The sequence below is a fragment of the Tamandua tetradactyla genome, chromosome 8 (assembly GCF_023851605.1).
Source record: "Tamandua tetradactyla isolate mTamTet1 chromosome 8, mTamTet1.pri, whole genome shotgun sequence".
Taxonomy (NCBI): domain Eukaryota; kingdom Metazoa; phylum Chordata; class Mammalia; order Pilosa; family Myrmecophagidae; genus Tamandua; species Tamandua tetradactyla.
This window is the reverse complement of record NC_135334.1, coordinates 71,665,105-71,682,927: the sequence shown is the minus strand read 5'-3', so window position 1 is coordinate 71,682,927 and position 17,823 is coordinate 71,665,105. Positions and strand designations below refer to the sequence as shown.

General features: G+C 37.1%; 1 protein-coding gene across 7 annotated transcripts in view; it reads right to left on the bottom strand.

The window, feature by feature from the left end:
* C2CD3 (C2 domain containing 3 centriole elongation regulator) overlaps window positions 1–17,823 on the bottom strand; it is a 235,253-nt gene that overhangs the window by 126,122 nt on the left and 91,308 nt on the right. For 6 of the 7 annotated variants that reach the window (XM_077113599.1, XM_077113596.1, XM_077113601.1 and 3 more), the window contains 3 exons: window positions 14,671–14,851; window positions 6,957–7,140; window positions 5,411–5,583 (listed from right to left, as the gene is read on the bottom strand). In XM_077113599.1, the coding sequence (XP_076969714.1) occupies window positions 5,411–5,583; window positions 6,957–7,140; window positions 14,671–14,851 (538 nt within the window). The remainder of the gene's footprint in view (window positions 1–5,410; window positions 5,584–6,956; window positions 7,141–14,670; window positions 14,852–17,823) is intronic. The other variant, XM_077113600.1, reaches the window with a different exon arrangement.

The following is a 17,823-nucleotide window of genomic DNA, read 5'->3' as shown; positions in this document are numbered from 1 at the left end:
TTGGTACCAATTCTTTCTTGAATGTTTGGGAGAATTCATATGTGAAGTCATCTGGTCCTGGACTTTTCTTTTTTGGGAGCTTCTTAATGACTAATTCAATTTCTTTACTTGAGATTGGTTTGCTGAGGTCATCTATTTCTTCTCGAGTCAATGTTGGTTGTTCATGCCTTTCTAGGAAGTTGTCCATTTCATTTCTGTTGTCAAATTTATTAGTGTAAAGTTGTTCATAGTATCCCCTTATTACATCCTTTATTTCTGTGGGGTCAGTGGTTATGTCTCCTCTTCCATTTCTGATTTTCTTTGTATCCTCTTTCGTCTTTTTGTCAACTTTGCTAAGGATCCATCAATTTTATTGATTTTCTCATAGAACAAACTTCTGATTTTGTTCTTGATTGTTTTCATGTTCTCAATTTCATTTATTTCTGCTCTAATCTTCATTATTTCTTTCATTTAGATTGCTTTGGGGTTAGTTTGCTGTTCTTTCTCTAGTCTTCCAAGTGACAGTTAATCCCTCGATTTTTGCTCTTTCTTCTTTTTTGATATTTAGGGCATGTGCTGATCTGAATCTGTGGTGGACCCCAGAAAAGCCATGGCGTTTAATTCCTATTCAATTTGCTGGATGGGAGCAGTTTGATTGTTTCCATGAAGATGTGACCCACCCAATTGTGGGTGGTAACTTTTGATTAGATGAATTTCATGGAGGTGTGTCTCCACCCACTGAAGGTGGTGTTGGTTTACTGAAGTCCTATAAAAGAGGAAACATTTTGGAGAATGGGAGATTTGGAGAGAGCAGAGAACGCTGCAGCACCACGAAGCAGAGAGTCCACCAGCCAGTGAACTTTGGAGAAGAAGAAGGAAAACACCTCCCAGGGAGCTTCATGAAACAGGAAGCCAGGAGAGAAAGCTAGCAGATGATGCTGTGTTTGCCCTGTGCCCTTCCAGCCGAGAGAGAAGCCCTGACTGTGTTCACCATGTGCCTTCTCACTTGAGAGAGAAACCCTGAACTACATTGGCCTTCTTGAACCAAGGTATCTTTCCATGGATGGATGCCTTGGATTGGACATTTCTATAGGCTTGTTTTAATTGGGACATTTTCTCGGCCTTAGAACTGTAAACTAGCAACTCATTAAATTCCCCCTTTTGAAAGTCATTCCGTTTCTGGTATATTGCATTTTGGCAGCTAGCAAACTAGAACAGGGCACTAAGGGCAATAAATTTAGGACAATAAATTTCCCTCATAGCACTGCCTTTGCTGCATCCCATAAATTTTGATATGTTGTGTTTTCATTTTCATTTACCTTGAGGTATTTACTGATTTCTCTTGTAATTTCTTCCTTGACCCAGTGGTTGTTTAAGAGAGTGTTGTTGAGCCTCCATATATTTGTGAATTTTCTGGCCCTCTGCCTGTAATTGATTTCCAACTTCATTCCTTTATGATTCAAGAAAGTGTTTTGTATAATTTCAATCTTTTTAAATTTACTGAGACTTGCTTTATAACCCAGTAAATGGTCTATCCTTGAGAATGGTCCATAAGCACTTGAGAAAAAGGTACATCCTGCTGTTGTGGAGTGTAATGTTCTATAAATGTCTGTTAAGTCTAGTTCATTTATCGTATTATTCAAATTCTGTTTCTTTATTGATCCTCTGTCTAGATGTTCTGTCCACTGATGAGAGTGGGAAATTGAAATCTCCAACTATTATGGTAGATGTACCTATTTCTCTTTTCCATGTTTGCCTCATGTATTTTGGAGCACTCTGGCTCAGTGCATAAATATTTATGATTGTTATGTCTTCTTATTGAATTGTTCCTTTTATAAATACATAGTGTCCTTCTTTGTCTCTTTAAATTGTTTTACATTTGAAGTCTAATTTGCTGGATATTAGTATAGCTACTCCTGCTGTTTTCTGATTGTTGTTTGCATGAAGTATCTTTTCCCAACCTTTCACTTTCAATCTATGTTTGTCCTAGGGTCTAAAATGTGTCTCCTATAGACAGCATATAGATGGGTCCTGTTTTTTAATCCATTCTGCCAGTCTATGTCTTTTTTTTTTCTTGGCATGGGCAGGCAGCAGGATTTAAACCTGGGTGAGACCCAGTAGGTTGACAGATTTTCCTATGAAGCCTCTAGACTTGGTATTTTTCCTATCCTGCCCAGTATGTGGCGCTTGTCTGCCTGTGTGTCCCACCAGCATATAGCGATAGGGTACCTTTAACTTGAGCACAGTTTTTCTGCTGGCGGAGGGGCTGAGACAGAGGTTGTAGGCTGGGTTTAATCCCTTCAGTTTTCCAGTCTCTGGGGTCTGAATCCCTTGAGGGAGGGATTCCACCTGAGCTGGGCCCACCCCTCTCCTGGGCAACGCCCAGACTCAGGGAATTGTCTTTCACCTGACCAGCCTCTTTGTCTCTCAGACAAGCTTAATTCTGCCCTTGCCTGGGGCAGGTGGAGCCTGAGAAGCCTTGTAGTTGTATCTAAACAGCAGTTAGGCAGTAGAAACACAGCAAAAAAATAAAATAAATAAATAAATAAATAAATAAATAAATCCTTTCCTGAGCAGGACAATTCCCCCAATTCCTCAGGTTTGTTAATCAAGAGCTTAAGTGGTATGCTGCTCTATGTATCTCCAGGTCCTATGTGCCCCCTCTATTTTTTTTAAGGTCCAGACCTTTTCCAGTATTTTGTGCTGCCAGATCCAAAAAGCTTCAGGTTTTTTTTCCCCCATCAGCCCTGCCTCTTTGAACTGGGGCAAAAACTAGTAACTTTAGTTTTTATTCCAGGTTTAGCTGAGCTGGGGGTCTATTTTTAGTAGTCAGAATTTGCTAATTAATTCCACAGCTGGAGCTTGGTTGAGCTCAGCCCCTTTCTGTTAGTAAAGTCTCTTTCCTTTCCCCTCTGGGAACCAGTCTGTGGGGGAGGGGCGCTGGCCTCTGCAGCTTAGGGGGACTCATGGTCCTGGGTGGGATTACAGCTGGTCCAGCTTGTCCAGACTGGTATACACTGTGTGCCCAGTCACTGATGTGGCCCCAGCAGTTGTTCTGTACTATTTCTTGGCTATTTACTAGCTGCTCTGGGTAATGAACTAAATTTCACATCTCACTAAGCCGCCATCTTGGAACTGATATGTTGGCATCAGCCTTTCTTGAGTGAAGGTAACCTCTTGTTGGTGCCTTAACTTGGATATTTTCTTGGCCTTAGAACTATAAACTTGTAATTCATCAAATTCTCTTTATAAAAGCCATTCCATTTCTGGTATATTGCATTCTGGCAGCTTTAAACAAACTAATGTACTTAAGGTTAATAAAGACACAATGGAAACTACTATTCCCACTTTACAACTAAGAAACTATGACTCAGAAAAACAATTACGAGCTAGCTCTAGCAACTACTAGAGGCAAAACCTAATACCAGTTGTATTTCTAGATTTGAGCTGGGCTTTCTTGAGAATGGCCTCTTTTATTTTCTCACACTTCAAATATGCCTACCACCCTCCTATTGCCTCTTTAAAATGTCATTATTTTATAAAAATCCTACCACCTTACCATCACATTTCAAGAAAAGCTTTAAGAAACAAGAAAACGAGGTGATGAGTGAAAGTCAGAAATAAAAACACCATCTTAATTATTCAAAATTAAAACCTGTTGTTGTGGCAGATACTCTTCAGGAAGACGCACAGTATCCCGATTAAGGGAGGCTAATCACAGTTATCTGATAATGTATTTGGAGGGTAGGTCATCCTGCAGGAAGCATTAGTAATATAATACTACTCAAAACTCTGAATAATGCTTTCTGATTTTTTATCATCACCTTTTTTCTTTTCTTGCGAAAAATAACATATATACTAAAAAGCAATAAATTTCAAAGCACAGCACAACAATTAGTTATAGAACAGATTTTAGAGTTTGGTAGGGATTATAATTACACAATATTAGGTTTTTGCTCCTAGCTGCTTTAAGATATTGGAGACTAAAAGAAAGATCAATATAATGATTCAGCAATCATTCTCTTTTTTTAAACCATACTTTCTCTATATACCTCCACCATCACCTTTGATCTTTCTCCCACTCTTTAGGGGTATTTGGGCTATACCCAGTCTATCTTTTTCACATTGGAAGGGCTGTCATTAATAAGGGGTAGGGAGATGGAACTAGCTGATGTTCTGGAAAGGCTGACCCCTCTAGGTTTCAGGACTTATCTGGTCCAGGGAACCATCTGGAGATTGTATATTTCTGGAAAGTTATTCTAGTGTATGGAAACTTTCTACAATCTTATATATTGTGAATAATGCTTCTGACTTTACATCATAGCCTGTTTCCTTTCAGGATTCCCTGAAAGGAAATGCACAGAACACGCTATGTTCTACCAATCACACATCTGTTCATGTTTCCTTGGAATGATACTTTCTATTTAAACCATGAGGGCTTATTAAATGCTCGCTGAAGTTAAAGGTGAAAGGAGTTAAGCAACATTTATATAGAGTAGAGGTTCATAGAACTATAAATTTTCTAAAATTGTATGCAAAATTTGCAGTGTATGCACTAACACTCGATTTTTTTAAGAGTGTCAACTTTTCAACAGATCCTCATAAGGGTAAGTACCCTGTATTAGTTTGTTAAAGCTGCTGGAATGCAATATACTACAAATTGAGCAGCTTTTATAAAGGGAACTTATTATGTTACAAGTTACAATTCTAAGTCTGTGAAAATTTCCAAATTAAGGCACCAACAGGAGGTTACTTACACTCAAGATAAGGTGATGCCTTCTGGAAGAGCTGTGTTAGCTGTGAAGGCCTGTGGTTGACATCTGCTGGTCCCTGTTCCTGGTTCCATTGCTTCCAGGTTCTGATGCCAATGGTTTCCTCTTTAAGTGTCTGTGGCCTTCATTTAACTCCTCTGGGACACAACTCTGGGTTCTGCTTTGCTTAGTATCTCAGGGGAAGACACATGGCATCATCTGCTGGACTCTGCCTGTATCTAGGCATCTGCTCTCTCTGGTGGCACTCTAAGAGTCTCCAAACATTTGTGTCCCTATAAGCTCTGAAGCATCTGTTCTCCAAGCATCTGCATCTGAGGTTTCTCCAAAATGTTTCCTCTTCTAAAGGACTGTAGTAAACTAATCAAGACCCACCTGGAATGGGTGGAGTCACATCTCCATCTAATCAAAAGGGCACACCCACAGTTGGGCATGCACATTTCTGTGGAGATAATCTGAATCAGGCTTAAAAAACATGGATGCCCCCCTCAAGACTGGATTAGGATTAAAACATGGCTTTTTTGGGGTACATAATAGTTTCAAACTGGCACAACCCCCAAAAGGGGGGGGTGTGTTTCTCTTTAAATTGCTAATTTAGAGAGAAAATGGATATATATATACACTGAATTTGAAATTGAAAACATAAACTAATCTTCAGTTACCTGATGACTGGTTCCTCAGTTCTTTCCTCCTCTCGAGACTGGGTGTTAAAGGGAGATTAAAGGTCTGTATTCCCATATCCTCATGGTGCTGCATGGTTACTACAGTACAGATCCTTGATAATGGCAAGGTTCCTTTGGCGACCATCTGGTCTCTCACTTCAGGATAATAGTATCTGTAAACCACCAAAACACAAGCTGTCACTTGGAAGAATTAAGTGGATAAATGATTCAGTCTGATCCAGGGGTCAGCTATCAGTATGTAGTTATTTTTGGAGCCTGATCTGTACCATCGGTATTCAGATGTGGTTGTGTCTGGCTGGATTTACCGCCCACCATGTAGAGAAGGAACACCACAAATCATATGCTGTGTTCAAGACAAAACCCATCTCAGGGGCTTATTGCTGGGGTGTATGCATCTAGTCTGAACCTCTGGGAGTATCCTTCCTGAAAGTTCTTATCCCACAGCACCAAACTGGTTCTAAGTGAAATTCCAATCTTTTCCATTTTCCTGGTCTTCCAGCCTACTCTCCTCATTTGGATGTGTAATGAGGATCTGTCATTATCTATTCTAGCCTTCTCATGTCAAAATACTCCATTCAGGGGATGCATGGGTAGTTCAGTGGTAGAATTCTTGCATGCCATGTGGGAGACCTGGGTTCAATTCCCAGCCCAGGCACACACATACACACAATTCAACAAACAGTGCTGGGATGATGGGATATTCACGTGGACAAAGAATGAAATGTGACCCCCACCACACAATATACAAAACAAAAAACACACAACACACTCTATTCTTAAATCAGAAAGTTGTAAATCAAATCTAGGTGATTTCATTAAATCTGTTTCCAGATTGTATTTAGGAGAAATTTCTAGCATGTTGATGGCACTATTTCAGTCTTGTTCCCGATAGTGTTTGCCCTCCATTTATATTTATACCCTTCTTGGTCATTTTACTTAGTTTCTTTGAGGTGGAAACAAAAAAAAGGAAAAGTTGAACATCTGTATTCATGCCATTGAAAAAAGGAAAAGCTGAACATCTGTATTTATGGCATTGTCTTTCCTGAAATCTCTGCCAAAGTCTGGGACATGGATAGAATTAAACTTTAGAAAGGCCACTCTTCTGCCAATGGGAAATACACATGCCAAGAAATGAGTCTAGAAGTGGGGAGATCAGTTCGGAGCCTTAGCAATAATTTGGGCATGACACCATAAGAGCTGGAATGAAATAAGGCAGCAAGAGAAGCAAAAAAAGGAGACTGATACATTGAAAAGATAGTAGGAGGTAAAGCTGATAGGACTTCACTTTAAAATGTGAGTAGTGGTGTTAAGTATGTGATACAGCTGTTTCCAAAAGCCTAAAAATTTAACAAATTTCAGTAAATCTGGGGAAGAGTTGCTATAAAATCCCAATAAGACAAAACAGGGCAGAAGGGGCTACTTAGCATCCTTATGATAATTCAACCCATACTGGTTAAGGATAGGATAACCTATGATTGTGCCCTCCCTCCTTTCTAGGCATAGGATTGGGTTCTCAGTATTATACCTGCACCAGATTTCAAACTGGATTCCAGCTCCAAGCACAAGCCCCTGGGCAGAGAAGGCACTGAGTAGGAGTCTTTGCACTGGAACTTCAGTTGGCAACAGGAGAGAGTGATGGTGCTCACTATTAAAGATGGGATCTGGAATACAGAGCGTGGTTGCAGATCTGAAGGGCTTCAGAGTGATTTCTTTGGAAAAGAAAAGCAATTCAGAATAATACAACACATCATTTATTATTTTATATATAGTAAGACGCAAGTTAACAACACTTCATTTTTGTATGGTACCTCACTCAGTACCCCCTTTTCAGTTCTGGGACACGTCCCATCTTATAGCAGTTCAGTGTCCAACAACCTCCTGACCGTTTTTTCCATGAAGCTTTTTGGCTCTAGTTTATTCTCCATTATGGTATCCTGCCCCAGGGAGCCAGATATGATCAATCCAGAAAGGTGCATCCTGCACGTAGGTAGTCCAGCACACCAAGATTCAATTCAGTATGTGTACCTCTTGCCAACACTCATGTCTCTTTTGTGTGGCACTCCTCAGCTGCTTGTATTCCATCCTGGGTCTTTGTGGACTTGGGTCCCTGTGCCTGGATATGCACGGAGTTCTAACTTGCTGCTCTAAGTGGCTTTATTGACTTTGGCTGCAGCAGGAGGGACCAAGGCTGTGCTGCTTGTGTGTGACTCTTAAGCAATAAGGGACTGAGTGAGAGGGAAGGGTCCAGACTGAAGGATACGGGTCTAACTAAGTGATTTTGGTGTCTTTCTTTTCTTTAATTCAGCATGTCTTACCTCACTATGTTGATGATGTCACGCCCCCACCCCAAATCTTTCTTTTTACGGTTAAATAATATTCTATTGTACAGATATACCACATTTTGTTTATCCATTATCAGCTGATAGACATAAACATTTGGATTGTTTCCATTTTTGGCTATTATGTATAATGCTGCTATGAACATCTGTGCACAAGTTTTTGGGTAGCAGATGTTTCCACTTTACTTGCGTAATGAAATAATATCTAGTAGGGGAACTGCTGAATCATACAGTTTTCCACAGTGGCTGTTTCATTTTACATCCCATCAGTAATCTACGAGGGCTCCAATTAACCCACATCCTTACCAAAACTTGTTATTCTCTGTTTTTACTACAGCCATCCTTGAGGGTGTAAAGTATTATCTTTCTGTTGGTTTTATTTGCATTTTGCAAATGACTGATGATGTTGAACATGTTTTCAATAAATGCTTATTGGTCATTTATATATCTTTGGAGAAATGCCTATTTAAAACACTTGCCCATTTTCTAATTGGGAATTCTTTTTTACTATTGTGTCATAAGACTTTATATATTCTCAATATATAACCCCTATAAGATCTATGAATTTCAAATAATTTTCCTCATTCTGTGGGTTGTCTTTTCACTTTTTGAATAGTATGCTTTGATGTACAAAGTTTTACATTTTGATGAAGTCCAATATATCTATTTTTTTTCTTTCACTGGTGTCCTATCTAAGAAAACTGTTGCCAAATCCAAAGTCATGAAGACTTACACTGCATTTTGTTCTAAGAGTTTCACAATTTTCATATATTTCATATTATAATCTTCCCCAGGAACCCCTGATCCCATCACTCCCATTTAGCTGATACTCCACATAAGAAAAACAATTTTAAAGATTTCTAGATCTACCTTGCTCAAAATTTTGGCTCCTTTTGTTGTTACATAGTTTACAGCACTATTAATAAATTCTACAATCTGGTTTCACAATACTATTAACTAAGTTAAATATCCATTGGACTGGTTTCAATGAAAACAAAGAAAAAGTAGTAGAAAATTTCCAAAAGGAAAATCAAAAGAAAAAGCCACTATACAGATAAATGGCTATTTGAAAGTCTCTTCCCTTGAGGAGATAAGTTAGATAATGAAAGGGGGTGGGAGTCCAGTTCAAAGGCTCTTCTCTCCACTTCTGTGGAGATGCTTAAGCATGTGATAACTCTGATACTCCTCAACAGAAGGCAGTAAGAGAAAACCTTTTATTCTTTTTCCTGAAAAGAAAACATGATTTTAAATACTTATCTTTTTATTTATTTCTAAATGTCAGAGTTCTCGGTCAGACTTGAAAACACTTTCAAACAAGTCCTTGGCAACCTCCAAATTATTCTTGGTGACTTTAATATCCCTGTGGCCATAATCTTGAGACCAGAAGGCATGAAAAAAATCACCTTAAGAGTAAAACTTTAAGGAATGCAAATCTTACTCTTGCTGAGGCAATCACAACAGTAACAGATATTCATGCAGTAGTACTTCACAATTTACAAAGCACTTTTAACAAATTCAATTATTTTTATTGAAATATATTATATACTCACATACCACGTAATAGTACAAAATGTGCAATCAATGGTTCACAATATCATCATATAGCTGTTTTATTATCACAATTTACTTTTTTTTGTAAAAAATAACAATATACACAGAAAAGCAATAAATTTCTAAGCACAGCAAAACAATTAATTGTAGAACAGATTTCAGAGTTTTGTATGGGTTACGATTCCACAATTTTAGGTTTTTATTCTTAGATGCTCTAAGATCCTGGAGACTAAAGGAAATATCAATATAATGATTCGGCAACCATACTTGTTTGTTAAACCTTACCTTCTCTGTTTAATTCCATCATCATTTTTGATCTTCCTTCAGCTTTTTATGGGTATTTGGGCTATGCCCAGCCTAACTTTTTCATATTAGAAGGGGCTGTCAATAATATGGGATAGGGGGATGGAACTAGTTGGTGTTCTGAAGAGGCTGGCCGCTCTGTATTATAGAATTTATCTGGTCCAGAGACCCATCTGGAGGTTGTAGGTTCTGGAAAGTTACATGGAACATAGTGCATGGAACCTTTGTAGAATCTTATATATCACTGCAGGTTTTTTTAGGACTGGCAGGAATGGTTTTAGTTGTGGCTTGGCAAGCTATGATAGGTAGCAATATCTAACTGAAGCTTGGGTAAGAATGACCTTCAGAGAAGCCTCTTACCTCTATTTGAACTCTCTCTCACTGATACCTTATTTGTTACATTTCTTTTCCCCCTTTTGGGCAGGATATAAAGCACTTTTTCTTGTTTTGGCATGGGCAGGTCCTGAGAATTGAACCTGGATCTCTGACATGGCAGGTGAGAATTCTGCCTGAGCCACCATTGCCTGCCCACAAAGCACTTTTAAAGCTATTATTTCATTTATTCCTTTTAACAATTCTATGAGATATGCCTCTTTTGAATTTAAATCCTGGGCCTCAAATTTCCTGTAATGAGCTTTTTCTTATATCAGTCTGAAGTGCCTAAATAAGAATGGATTACAAAATCTTGAACACACTCCCAGGGGCATGGATCTCCCTGGCAACATGGAGTCTAGCTCCAGGAAATGAGTAGGACCTGATATTAGCATCTTGAGAGTGGAAGTGCCTTCCTGATCAAATGGGGGAAGAGAGAAATGGGACAAAGTAGAGTCTCAATGGCTGAGAGATTTTGAGTTGAGATGGGAGGTTATTCTGAAGGTTGTTTCTGTGCATTATATAAATGTCCCTTTTAGTTTGTGGTGTGTTGGAGTGGCTGAAGGGAGGTTGCTGAAGCTGCTGAACTTTGTTTCAGTGGCCTTGATTCTAGGAGGGACTGTGTAGCTATACAGCTTTTCAATGTAACTGTGTGGTTGTGGAAGCCTTGTGTCTGATACTCCTTTTGTCCAGGGTATGGACAGATGAGTAAAAACAAAAAAAAAGGGGGGCATGGGTAAATAATAGGGGGAGATAGAGGGTAAAACTGGGTAAATTGAAATATTGTGGGTCTTGAGAGGGAGGGATAAGAGGTAGGGGATGTATAAGTTCTTTTTTCTTTCTTTTTCTGGAGTGATACAAATGTTCTAAAAATGTTCATGGTGAGGAATGCACAACTATGTGATGATATTGTGGGCCAATATTTGTGTAAAATGGTTGGACTGCATGTGGATGGATATTTCTCAATAAAAATATTAGAAAAAAATCTGGATTAGTGCAGTTTCCTGTGTATAGAGAATGTAATCTAATATATCCATCTATCCATCCCTTCATCTATTCTTTGTCATGTGTGTATTAGTCCCTACCTCCAAGGATCTAAAAATCTGTGAGAGACAAGAAACTAAGTAACAATTACAGTGACAAATAGGAGCTTCTCATTTTTTAACAGGAGAAAATCGGATCTGGTTTGCGGTTTTGCCTTTAAGTTTGAAAGACAATCAGAGTTTGGCTAAACTAAGACAAAGAATTCCAAGCAGTAGAAATATGTGAAGTCAGATGCGCACAAAACTTCCCTAAATCCTTTTAGTGCTGACAGAGTAGCCAGAATTTTATCTTTAAAACTAACTAAAGAAAATAGACCGAAAGAAAGCAAAGTTATTAACAGCATGTAAGATTTGGATCCTACCATAGTTAGCTACATTGGCCTTATTTTTTGATTCTCTTGACATATTCTGGTTCTCCTTAACTCCTTAGTTTTCTATTTGTAAAATGGGGATAACAACAGAACCTATCTCATAGAGTTGTTGTGAGAATTAAGATATAATGCAGGTAAAGTACACAACTTTGTGATCTATGGTGGCTGAAATCCAAGTGTCCATCACAGAGAAATGGATAAACAAAATGTGATATATACATGCAATGGAATAGTATTCACCCTTAAAAAGGAGTAAAGTTTTGATATATCACATATGTAACCTTGAAGACACTGTTGAGTTTGAAATAAGCCAGACACAAATGAATGCTTAATTATGATCCTTAAAAAAATACTTAATTATGATCATTAATGCTTAATGGGTATAGAGTTTCTGTTTGGAGTGATGGAAAATTTTGCTGATGGATGATGGTGATAGTAATACAACATTGTGAATGTAGTTATCACTGAATTGTATGCTTAAAGTGGTTAAAATGGGAAATGTCATGCTATGTTATTACAATAAAAACTAAAAATATAAAAATAAAAATAAACACACAATCCAGGTCAGAACACTTGGAAAGTAAGAAAAACAGACTGATACACACGTAGAATCTGGAAAGTCAGTGCAGGTAAAGAGCTAAAAAATATTTTTCCTTACTATATGAGAATTTGACCTTCTGTTAAATTCTCTAGCTCTGTTACCCTGGTAACCTGATAAGGATGGTATGTGTCAAACAAGTTACTAAGCAACACTGCTTATAATAAAAATGACCCCTGACAGGTAAATTGCCTCTGGACTGGGAAGAACTATACAATAATTATAAATATCTGAAAGGCACATCACGCTTCAGGCTTCAGTGACTGCATTGACTCCTGTAACCTTCATGTTCCTAGCAGAGAAGAAGCTATGCCTAAGGAATGTTATAGAGATACTGGTTCCTATGGGGCATGGGGCTTTAAAACCAAGGTGGACCCCTCATTCCACTGATATGAATCTCATCTTATTGTACTTAAGCTATCTGGGGAGAAGACAGCTTTGTGGATTGCTATATGAATTGCTGACACATGTTACATATCCTAGTCAGAATGGTGCCAAATTTGATCTATGATATTCCTGTTTCAATAATCAGATGAACCTAATATTCCTTCTGGTGGGTGTTATAGTCAGCTAGGCTCCCATGCTAAAAATAACTAGAGGCTACACATTATTTTCATGGTGTATGCAATTCAAATATGTGCCTCAGAAAATACGACTACACAAAATAGGCTTTCGGGTTGCTTATAAATAGTGGGAAATCGTGAATGCCACAATTAGTAAAGCATAGGTTATTTGGCATTGGTAAATTAACTGAGGTCTTTGGTATTAAAAAACAAAACAAAACTTTTTTCTAAATATATTCCATTTTGTGCAGCTATAAGACATAAAATGATCTAACCTGATATGTACTTTCCATGTGATATAAATGTACCTATGCATTGCTGTGCTGATAAATACTTACAACTAGCTCTCTGGCAGTAAAAAGATTTGTTAACATTTGCTGACTACTGTGTTGTAAAAACACCATGGTCAATTTTAAGCTACTAATATGTCAACTAGCTCATCAAATTCATGAAAATTTAGCAATTGGTTCGTATGTGCCTGTATCAATTGGTTCCAGCTCACCAGTACCTATAAGTAAGGAAAAATAAAAAGATTTATAGTTTCTTTTTCCCTACTTTTAAATTAAGACATCTGTACCCACATCTTGGTTTATAAATATCATTCTCACTAAAAGGAACCAGGGCAGAGAAAGCACAATATAAACCTGAAAACGTCAATGAATAAAAGGACTTGAAAACAGATTGAAAAGGCTATCACTGGCCAAATCTGGGGCATTTTGATCATCAAAGTAAATAATAATGGTAATTGATTTTAAGTCATTAAATGAAATCAGAATCAACAAATCCATGCTGATAAAAAATAGATGAATAAATGGGGAGAAAGAAAACTCCTTACAGTAGAATTCCAACCAATAAATACAGAGAGAATGATGGAATGTAAAATCATCATTTGGCAACCACCACAGTAACAATGATTCAGGCAAAAATCTAAAACAGATACCAAAGCCAACAAAAGTTTGATGAGGAACAAGATATTTACAACATATCTTCCCACACCACTTACTGATTAAAAAAAGGAGAAAATAGTGATTTTACAGTGGTAAAACCTGGCATACTTGCTTAACCGTGTGACCAAAGTTAACATCAGCAATAACAGGATCAAATGACATCATGCGCCAAGTTATATGTTCTGAGAATACAACATCACTTCTGGTATTCCTGCCCCAAACACAAACCTGAGTCTTACTGTGGGGAAATAACAGACAAATCTAAATTGAGGACTTCCTATAAAATACTCTTCAAATGAAGTACTTACTTCTCATAACATGAAGGTCATGAAAGACAAAGATAGACTGGGGAGATATTCCAGAGTAGGACAAATTAACTGTAGTACATAATAATGGATCTGATTCTGGACTAGAAAAAAAAATAGCTAAGATATTATTTATCTGATACAAGATATCACTGGAACCACTGACAAAGTTAGAATATTAACTATGTATTAATGTTAGATTTCCTGATTGTGATTAGTGCTCCACGGTCATGTAAGGGATAGAAGCATTAGAGCAGAGTTTCTCAACCTTGTTGCTACTAACAATCTGAGTTGACTAATCCTTCATTTTGGGGGCTGTCCTGTGCATTGTAGGATGTTTAGCAGCATTCTGGCATCCACCTACTAGACGTCAGTGGCAATTTCCAGATATGACAACCAAAAATGTCTAAAGACATTGCCAAATGTCCCCTGGGAGGTAAAATCGCCAAAATGGCTGAGAATCACTGTTTTAGATATAAAGCGGCACAATGTTTACTATGGTCCAGGTTCAGAAAAATACGCGTACAGATGGATAGAGTGAGTAGGCATGTTAAGTTATATAAGATGGGACAAATGTAAAAAAACTGGTGGATCTGGGTAAAGGTTTTAGAGTTCTTTTCATTAGTCTTGCAATTTTTCTGTAAATTTGAAATCAAATTTTTTAAAAGCTACAAAAAATAATCAAAAAGAAAGAAAAAGAAAAAATATTAGCCCATTTCCTGTTTTACTGTATAAGTTAAGACCAGACACATTAAGAAATATAAAATTTATTCAGGAAAAAAAATTTCTAAACATATCTAATAAATGAATGATACAACCATGAGAAGTTGTAATTGTCCAAACCTACCATTTTCAAGGAACTCAGGTCCATTTAGCACACTGGATTGGGAGTCTTGAGCTGGAAAGTAGTACTGGACGTAACAATCTGCTTCTCCCCAGACTGTTGCCTGAAGAGGGGCTAGTCCTTTAACCATCTCTACACGGATCTCAAAATGGTGCTCCATCAATCCACTTTCTTGGCCTTCCATCTATTAAATGAAACAGAAATACTGGTGGGCTTTAAAGTTTAACTTGCTTAGAATATTCCTGCTTCTCCATGAAGTCTGAGTATAGATAAATAAATAATTGGCTGACATTAAAACAAATACTTAATTTTTGCTGTGTATAAATCCCACAACTGCTCACTATAATCAGATCAAGAAGCATTGACTCTAGACAGAGATACTGAGTAAATATTAGGAAATCCATTAATGTAATTCAGCACCTAATTGGAACAAAGGAAAAAAAAATAGCTCAGTAACTGCTGAAAAGGCATTTGATAAAACACAACATTTGTTCCTGATAAAAATTCTCAGTAGCCTAAGAATCAAAGCCTGTTTCCCTGACATGATAAAGAACAAATATTTGAAAAGGACAGTTATCAACTTAATTATTTACTAGTTCTAATAAATTTGGGAATAATATCAGGAACTTCTATTAATGGTATAGACTATTGGGGAGGTAGTAAATACAATGTCATTGAAGGTACTATTTCTGATAACTTCAATAATAGCACGTCTACTGAGTATTTACTATGGGCTTGGGACTTCACTTATATTAGCTAATTTTATGTGCATACCACTAAAGCAGTGGAAACAGGGCTGGAACCCAGGTAGTCTGACTCCAATGCCAGTGTTCTTTGCCTCTATTCTATAAGGCCTCAGCAGACATTAGATAACTGATTGTTGGGAATAGCCAAAGGAGGAATTCAGGATTTAAATTTGGATTAGATTACATGCTTTATAAGTGTACTGCATGCTAACTACTAATCCAATAAATTTGGAACACAGATCGCTTCAGGTGTTTGTTTTGAAAACTAAAAACATATGTCTGTTACACTTGCTTAAAAGCTGTCCTTAGGGTAAAATCCACAAATACACAAATTAATAACACTTTTAAACAAACAATGGGTCAAAGAAGAAATCACAAGGGAAATCAGTAATTATCTTGAGACAAATGAAAGCGAACATAAATATCAAAATATCAGTGTTGTAGCAAAAGCACTGCTCAGAGAGAAACTAATAACCTTAAATGTTTACATGAAAAAAGATGGCTTCAAATCAAAGACCTAACTACATACTGGAAGAACTAAAAAAGAACAGCAAACTAAATCCCAAGTAAGCAGAAGGAAAGAAATAACGAAGATCAGAGCAGAAATAAATGAAACAGACAATAAAAAACAACAAAGAGAATTAACAAAACCAAATGTCAGTTTTTGAAAAGATCAATAAAAATTGGCAAATCTTTAGTTAGACTGACAAATTTAAAAGAGAGGATGCAAATAATTAAATCCAAAATGAAGGGAGGGGTTAATACTACTGACCCCACTAAAATAAAAAGAATCTTAAGAGGATACTATGAACAATGGTATATTAAATTAGACAACTTAGATGAAATGGACAAGTTCCTAGACAAATAGCCCAAACTGACTCTACAAGAACAGAAGATCTCAAAAGGTCAATTATAAGTAAAGAGATTAATTGGTCATCAAAAACCTACCAAGAAAGTAAAGCCCAGGACCTGACTGAGTTTATAGGTGAATTCTACCAAACATTACAAGAATTAACACCAATCCTGCTCAAACCCTTCCAAAATACTAAAGAGCAGGGAACACTCCTAACTCATTCTACTGGGTAAACATCACCCAAATACCAAAACTAGATAAAGATACAAGATAAGAAAATTAAAGACCAATATCCCTTAGGAATACAGATGCAAAAATCCTCAATTAAGTACTAGCAAACCAAATCCAATAGCACATTAAAAAAAAGTATACATCATGATTAAATGGGATTTATCCAAGGTATGTAAGGGTGGTTCAACCTAAGAAAATGAATTCATGTAATATAGCATATTAATAGAATGAAGGGAAAAAATACACGATTATCTCAATTGATGCTGAAAAGGCACTTAACAAAATGCAGCACCCCTTCTTGTTAAAAATAACTTAGAAAATTAGGAATAGAAGGAAACGTCCTTAATATGTTAGAGGGCATAAATGAAAAATCCACTACTAACATCATATTCAATGGTGAAAGACTGAAAGCTTTCCTTCTAAGATTCGGAACAAGACAAAGATGTCCACTGAAACCACTGTTTTTAACACTTTACTGGAAGTTTGAGCCAGAGTGATTAGTCAAGAAAAAGAACTCAAAGGCATCTAACTTGGAAAGGAAGAAGTAAAACTTTCACTATTTGCTGATGACATGATCCTATATTTTCGAAGTCCTAAAAAACTGCAGAACAAAGCTACTAGAGCTAAAAAATGAGTTTGGCAAGCTGGTGGGGTAAAGTATGAACATGCCAAAAACAGTAGTGTCTCTCTACACTAGTAATGAAAAATCTGAGAAGGAAATTGAGAAAAAATTTCATTTATAATTGCAACTAAAAGCACCAAATGTTTAGGAATAAATTTAACCATGGATGTAAAGGACTTAAACACGTAAAACTATAAAACATTGATGACAGAAATCAAAGCACACCTAAATAAATGAAAGAACATTCCCTATTCACAGATTAAATATTGTCAAGATGTAAATTCTACCCAGGATATTCCATGCTCATGGACTGGAAGACTAAATACTGTGAAGATGTCAATTCTATAAAAATAATTTATACTTAAAGCAATCTCAATCAAAATTCCAAAAGCCTCCTTTGCAGAAATGGAAAGAACAATCATCAAATTTATTTGCAAGGGTAAAGAGCCACAAATAGCCAAAACTATCTTGAAGAATGAATGAAGTTGGAGGACTAATACCTCCTAACTTTAAAACTTATTACAAAACTACACTGGTCAAAACACCATGGTTGTGGCACAAGGATAAATATCTAGACCAAAGGAACCAAACTGAGACTTCATATACCAGCCCTAACATCTACGGCCAGCTGATTTTTTTCTTTTTGCATGGGCAGGAACCGGGAATAGAACCAGGGTCTCCGGCATGGCAGGCGAGAACTCTGC